Consider the following 6,152-nt stretch of genomic DNA (forward strand, 5'->3'; position numbering starts at 1 on the left):
GAAATATTACGACCCAAACTCAAGATAGATTCATGTATAGACAACCATGAATTGAAAAAAAGGCAAAAAGTAGCCAGACACCTACCTGCTCATCTTCTGACAATGGGTAAACATCACCAAATAATGTCACTCTTGCCTTCGATAAGCCACTCCATCCGGGCATCTGCCAGACAAATATCCAGTTACAGAACAAAAAGGGAAAACCTTTTGCTTAGTTAAAACACTAAAGCCAATGTTACCTGGACAACGAGACTGCATCTAGGTTCAGCCAACAAGTTTCGTGTATGGATGGCCAGCGGTGAAAATAGAAATATTGGATCTGATAACAAAAAGTACGCCATTCAAGAAATGAGCATATCTCAGCCAGTAAACTCAAGACATTAATTGTACCATTATAAATTCAGCATTGATATTCATACTATCTAGACCCAAAAACACTCCTACATGTACATCATTAATGAGATAAAAGAAAAAGAGGGAAAAACAATATTGAGCTCTCACTTCCTACTATTCGTCCCCACAAAATCCAAATTAAGTTGAAGTTTTTACAGTGGGAGTTAGAGACATAGGAACCAAATGTCCACAAGTATATTCTATAGAAAAACAGAGAGTGCAACGACAAGACGGGACAAGACGGTAGAATTACGAACAGTCAACAAGAAAGAAAGGCTCAGTAACTTACGCCCCATCCGATCAGGCGCAAAATCTACCAATGAGCCAAATGGGTACCCTTCCCTGCGGTGGTGCATTTTGGACATCACTGTGCATAGATGAGCAAACCTAGCCTTGAATCATACCAATAAAAAAGACCAGAGACAAAAAAGTTTATCATCTATCTTCATGAAGTGAAAGTAACTATACAACAGTCTAAAGAACAAACCCATTTACCTGTTCCAACAAGTTCCGTACGGCTAAAGCAGGGCGAGGTAACGCATTAGCTGATGTTGCATTTTGAACTCCACCAGATATTGGAGTTCTAAAAAGCCCAGCTCGATTTCCTCCACCACCCTGGTGATGTGTAAGAGCATCCACATCGATTACACAACTTTCACCAATGAGATTACTCCCGAGATTTTCCTTCAAACAACATTAAAAGCTATTAATATATATATGCCAAAGCAAACGATCCCGTAAACTATCTACTTCAAACTCATATTTGCACTAATCTCAAGATTCGATTCTACACATACTCTGCATTAAAACCAAAGTTTTGTAGACAAAATTGTAACCTTTTGCTGAATTATTGCATACCCACAACAAAAGTTATAATCTTTAGTGGTCATCACAAGACAAAGAGAGAGAAAAAGAGTACCTGTGATAAAGAGAAAACACCCCCAGAGAAAAAATCAAACCCACTACTCTCAGCCATATTGTCTTCGCCTTCACTTGGTGTCTCGTTACGTAAGAGAGCTTGTACACGAAGCCCGTGACTTGATCCATTACTGATTCTCAGCTTCGAGAATTGCTTTTTGGGTAGCGAACTACACAACCAGCACGAAGAAGACTGGGAAGAAGTGGGCAGCGAAGATTTGAGGAGAGGCCTCGTCTGTAAATTGGGGATGTGTGTTGAAGTAAAGAGAGCTTCCATGGTGAGATTTCAATACAGAGGAGAATAAGATTGTAGCTTGAAGAGTCCGATCTTTCACTATGCCTCAGATGCTTCTTCAGTCGATTTTGTTGAAAGGACAGCTTTAGGAATTTAGGACTTTTCCAGAGTAGGGTTTGTAAACGCACCACCTCAATATAAAGGGTTTTTTTTTCTTTTTTTTTTGTGTGTAAAAGATAAAGATTAGAGAAATTAATTACCTTAGGAATTACTCTTAATCCTTTGTTGTTGATAATAATGAATCTTATTTGAAACAAGAACAAAATAGTTTCTTTTTAATTTATAAAATCTGTGTGATAATAACATAAATATTAATTTTCTTTTGTTTTTTAAAAAACGTTAGATAACGAAATTTGAATCGTTTAAGTAGAAAGTACAAATTGATTTTAAACGTTTTTAGTTCATCACTTTAAGACCATTTTAGACGTTGAAAAAAAAAGAGAAATCAACAAGTTAATTATGACACAAACTTCAAACTAATCACTAAACCACTAAAATAAAGGGAATTTTGTCTTTTATGCCAGTTTTTAAACTCAATCTTCTCTAAATGCCATTTTTGAAAACTCGTTTCAAATCCTGACACAAAAAGTTTAGTATGTACGATTTTGTCCTCAGGCAAATGTTTTGAAAAAACAGAATCAAAATAAAAAAGAAATCTTATCCACAAGATCTGGTCCATTATATCTAGTCCACTAGATTTGATCCGACATAACTATTTCGAGTCTAATCCACCAAAATTGGTTCGTCGAATGTTGTCCATCTATAGAGAAATGAATCTTGTTCACCATAAACGCATCACTTGTTTTATCATCTGGTCCGTCGAATCAGATCCACTTGAATCAAATCCTGCCACAACTTGTCCATCGTAACTGGTCTATCTGGTCCGCTGAAACTGGTTATATTTCGTCGGAACTGTCTATGGTACACTTGAACTGGTCTGCCAAATCTTGTCTATCGGAACTCGTCTATTTGGTCTGTCAGAACTGGTCCGTCGAATTTGGTCTGCGAGAACTGGTTATAGTCACCAGAACTCACTATGGTCTGCCGGAACTCGTCCGCCGGAGTTCTGGTCGAAACTCGTCCGCCGAAGTTCTGGTCGAAACTCGTCCGCCGAAGTTCTGGTTTATTGGAACTGGTCCGCCGGAATTAGTCCGATGGATCTGGTCTGCCAGAATTAGTTCGCTGGATCTGGTCCATCAGAATTAGTCCACTGGATCTGGTCCGCCGAATTTCATCTGCTGGATCTGGTCCTCCGGAATTCGTCTGAGTTTGTCCGTCGGATTTGTCTGTCGGATTTGTCCACCGGAGTTTGTCCGTCGGATCTGTTCAACTGGAACTATTTGTTGTTGGAAGAAGAAAAAGAAGATGAAGAAGACAGAGATAATGAAAGAAAAGAAAAAGGGTAACATGGTCTTTTTACATTGGATCTATGGCATGTTTTGAAAGGAGTTATGAAAAATGGCATTTTAAAGAAGATTTGGTAATGTACATGGTATTCCCCACAATTTTCTCTAAAATAAATGTCCTAATTTGCAAAATACGGAAATTTTGTTCAAACGTTGTCGTTTTCAGCCCATCCTTCCTCCGAATCCACGCGCCACCGTCTAAGCTGTAGCGTCATCGCACGCGCCATTTTGCTTTCAACCGCTCGAATCATCCCAGCTGCAACCCCGGTCACATCTTCCACTTTCTTCAAACTCTGCCACGTCATCGTGTTCTTGACGCCGAACCAAAACGCCGACGCTAAGACCACTCTGTTCGTCGCTCTCGGTCTCGGCCTCATCTCCACAGGCAAAGCGAGAGACGCATACGAAACGACGACGTTTGTTAAATCTCTGTTTAGTTCTAATTTATCGCACCACTTCACAAAAACGCCATCCGCGACCGTAACAGCAGCAACTGCCTTCTTATTAGCCTTCGCTATGCTCTGTTCCCCTCCTCGCTCTGCTCTGTTTACGCCACGCGTCGTCGGCGACAGCTCGGAGCTCGAGACACGATCGAAAGAAGAGCAGCAAGAAGAAGATTTCCCCAGGTAATGGTGATTCAGGACATTTTCAGGCTGAAGCAAATCGAGCATTTCTGAGTGATACGGACCATAACAGCAGCCACGAACATGGTTACAATAACTATTTCAACAAAGGGTATGGCTACTAAGATCATTTCAGGGCTTTTAAGTATTTTCTGTAGAATTATACATCCACTCTTATCCGTGCTTTTATTATTTTTGCTCAAGGCAAGAGACAAGTCTCGAGAACGCTCTGCCTGATAGCTTCTTCGCTTCTCCATCGAAGACCGGTGAAACCCAAGACCCCGAGTTTGAGAAAGAAAATTGTGCTACTCTCTCTGTTACTACAGAAAATAAGGCAGCATCCTCACTTCAATCAGCCTAGCAATTGGTAAGTTCAAAATTTCTCCTAATTCAGTCCCATTATCGCATAGCTATTGTTAACACTTGTTAATACCTCTTACTGGAAGTTTCCAGGTTCTATAGAAGCAGAAAGAAAGCGTGAAAAGGTAGACACTTTAAGCCAGACTGCAACTTGTAGGTTCTCCAAAATTTAATTGGTATTAACTACATGATTTTAATTTATTTGGTTGCAGAAAAGTAGAGACTGATAAAAGCAGGAAGTAGAAGAATTTTGTTTATATGTAGAAGGTAAAGCCGGTTTTATAACATGGAACAGAAAGAAGGGTAAAGAGACAAGTTTGGATATTACATATCTCCAAAAAGGCAGTTGTGGGATGCCAATCTGCAATAGAAATTACAGCTAAGTACTAACCTCGACAAAGCATTGATAGGCAGGACAATATAGTGACTGAAACCTTCAAGTTTTAAGTTTTCGTCTGTTCATCGGTAATTGTTACCTTCTTATCGGGTCATAAACCCTGGTTCTGGACAAAGCTACTTCATTTGTCAATATAGATGAATGTCTATTTAGTCTTGTTCATTTTCAACTATATATTTATATTACATGGGAGATCCAAAGCAAGAATGATCCTTTTTCTTCTCTGATACAACTATATATTCTAATTCACCAATCCCGCCTCAAGAATGAAAGCAAATGGATTCTTATACGAACTTCTTACCAAGTCGGATAAATTTTTCACAAAATTTTCTTCATTTGTAAGACTGCTCAAGTGAACTTAAGCGTCTTTAATTCATAATCAATAACCACAACAATCGGACATAGGAATGCAAAAGGAAACAGACTCATGCTCTCTGCCTCGGCTAAAAGGTTATATCAAAGATCAAAGTTGACGGAGAGATGAAAGTGCTTGTCTTGTGTTTCTTGAGATTCGCTCATGTATCGGTTCCTATAAACAAAGCTATAGATCAATACGCTTGAAACTCCGAAGTTTCAGTTGAGATTTTGGGACTGATGAGGATCATACCTGAGTTGGAATAATGTCAGTTCTTGATCCAGTGATAGTTTCATACAAGAAAATGTACCTGCAATCATCACGGTTTCTTGCATCAGTTTCTAATACCAAGACTTCAAGCTAAAACTAACATAGTCCAGCGAATGTCTGATTTCACAGAGCATAAACCATGTACACATACAATGTACCTTTCCATATCGAAAGCATCGACTCGAACAATCTTATAATAAAGTTTACAGATCAAAATACATACCGCCAAGCTATTTCAGTCACGAGTTCTGCTGCGGCAGCTGGCAGGATCTGACAATTATAGGCAATCGAGACACCAATAATTTTGGCAAGGTTCTCAGATAAAGGAGGAACATGGAAATTACATTGGGAGGATGTAAGCATACCTCGTCCTCATACGGATTGCAGTTCTCTTTGAACCACAATCTTAGGAACTCCTATTGGATTAAAAGAAACAGAACATGTGAGTGAACCAAGTACTACAAACCAAAGCAACCTGACTGAGGGCAAGAAAAGGCAAAATCACTAACCTTATCAACATTTTCAGGCTCCAGGCCTTTTTGAAAGCGCTCTTCATATGAACTTGCAAGCCAGTGTCTGCTGGAATCGGGTGTATGAATCTATTCACAATGTGTACAAGTAGATGATGATTATAATCAGTGATTTTGGCAGCTGTGCAGATATACATTCAACTGTGCATTCGAAGAAAGACAAACAAGGAAAAAAAGAGATAAGATAACATACCTCATCAATCAATAAAATTGAGCCATCACTACTTCTTCCAAACTCATACTTTGTGTCCACCAGTATCAGTCCATGATCCTTGGCAACCCGCTGAAGCAAGCATGATATAATCAAAATCTATTAGACCCTTCCAACAAAGCATAATATTTGCATGTTGAAGCCAGTAAAATATATTAAAAACTGATTTCTTGTGGTCTGCAATTTAGAGATTATGAAAATCACTATAGTCAATGACTTTAGACGGAGGAGTTGTAACTAACCTGCCCAAACTCAAACAAGCTCAAAGCTTTCATACTTGCTTCATCAAAATCAGCTTGAGTCATGAATCCACGTTCAACTATCTACAAGAGTTATCAGGAGAATTAGAAGAAAAACAGACTATACAATTGTCGCTTAAATATTATTGTCTTAC

General features: G+C 38.9%; 3 protein-coding genes and 1 long non-coding RNA gene across 6 annotated transcripts in view; 1 reads left to right on the forward strand and 3 right to left on the reverse strand.

Annotated features, from left to right (window-relative positions):
- Window positions 1–1,721, reverse strand: part of LOC17892799 — a 2,432-nt gene extending 711 nt beyond the window's left edge. Inside the window, exons 1-5 of the mRNA XM_006296524.2 lie at window positions 1,313–1,721; window positions 889–1,077; window positions 683–785; window positions 240–319; window positions 45–163 (exon numbers count right to left, since the gene is read on the reverse strand). Of these exons, the coding sequence (XP_006296586.2) occupies window positions 45–163; window positions 240–319; window positions 683–785; window positions 889–1,077; window positions 1,313–1,588 (767 nt within the window). The 5' untranslated portion in view covers window positions 1,589–1,721. The remainder of the gene's footprint in view (window positions 1–44; window positions 164–239; window positions 320–682; window positions 786–888; window positions 1,078–1,312) is intronic.
- Window positions 1,722–3,158: 1,437 nt separating this feature from the next.
- On the reverse strand, window positions 3,159–3,683 carry LOC17893978 (B-box zinc finger protein 32). The gene has a single exon (XM_006300054.1). It carries the CDS (start codon window positions 3,681–3,683, stop codon window positions 3,159–3,161), a length of 525 nt encoding a protein of 174 aa, XP_006300116.1.
- An 89-nt stretch (window positions 3,684–3,772) lies between these two features.
- On the forward strand, window positions 3,773–4,704 carry LOC111831705. 3 transcript variants are annotated; one of them, XR_002834817.1, is made up of 3 exons: window positions 3,773–4,002; window positions 4,089–4,120; window positions 4,208–4,704. It is a non-coding gene; the product is annotated as an uncharacterized LOC111831705 (long non-coding RNA). The 3 variants fall into 3 exon arrangements; XR_002834816.1 differs by having other exon boundaries at window positions 4,098–4,120; XR_002834818.1 differs by having other exon boundaries at window positions 4,104–4,120.
- A 115-nt stretch (window positions 4,705–4,819) lies between these two features.
- LOC17893420 (phosphoribosylaminoimidazole-succinocarboxamide synthase, chloroplastic) overlaps window positions 4,820–6,152 on the reverse strand; it is a 2,678-nt gene continuing 1,345 nt past the window's right edge. The window contains exons 6-12 of the mRNA XM_006300212.2: window positions 6,001–6,081; window positions 5,741–5,830; window positions 5,527–5,616; window positions 5,383–5,433; window positions 5,241–5,287; window positions 5,000–5,057; window positions 4,820–4,921 (exon numbers count right to left, since the gene is read on the reverse strand). Of these exons, the coding sequence (XP_006300274.2) occupies window positions 4,856–4,921; window positions 5,000–5,057; window positions 5,241–5,287; window positions 5,383–5,433; window positions 5,527–5,616; window positions 5,741–5,830; window positions 6,001–6,081 (483 nt within the window). The 3' untranslated portion in view covers window positions 4,820–4,855. The remainder of the gene's footprint in view (window positions 4,922–4,999; window positions 5,058–5,240; window positions 5,288–5,382; window positions 5,434–5,526; window positions 5,617–5,740; window positions 5,831–6,000; window positions 6,082–6,152) is intronic.

The sequence above is a fragment of the Capsella rubella genome, unplaced genomic scaffold, assembly GCF_000375325.1.
Source record: "Capsella rubella cultivar Monte Gargano unplaced genomic scaffold, Caprub1_0 scaffold_3, whole genome shotgun sequence".
Taxonomy (NCBI): Eukaryota; Viridiplantae; Streptophyta; class Magnoliopsida; order Brassicales; family Brassicaceae; genus Capsella; species Capsella rubella.

Bases quoted from the DNA above. Each gene is read 5' to 3' on its own strand.
- LOC17893978 (XM_006300054.1), bottom strand. From the start codon at position 3,683: ATGCTCGATTTGCTTCAGCCTGAAAATGTCCTGAATCACCATTACCTG.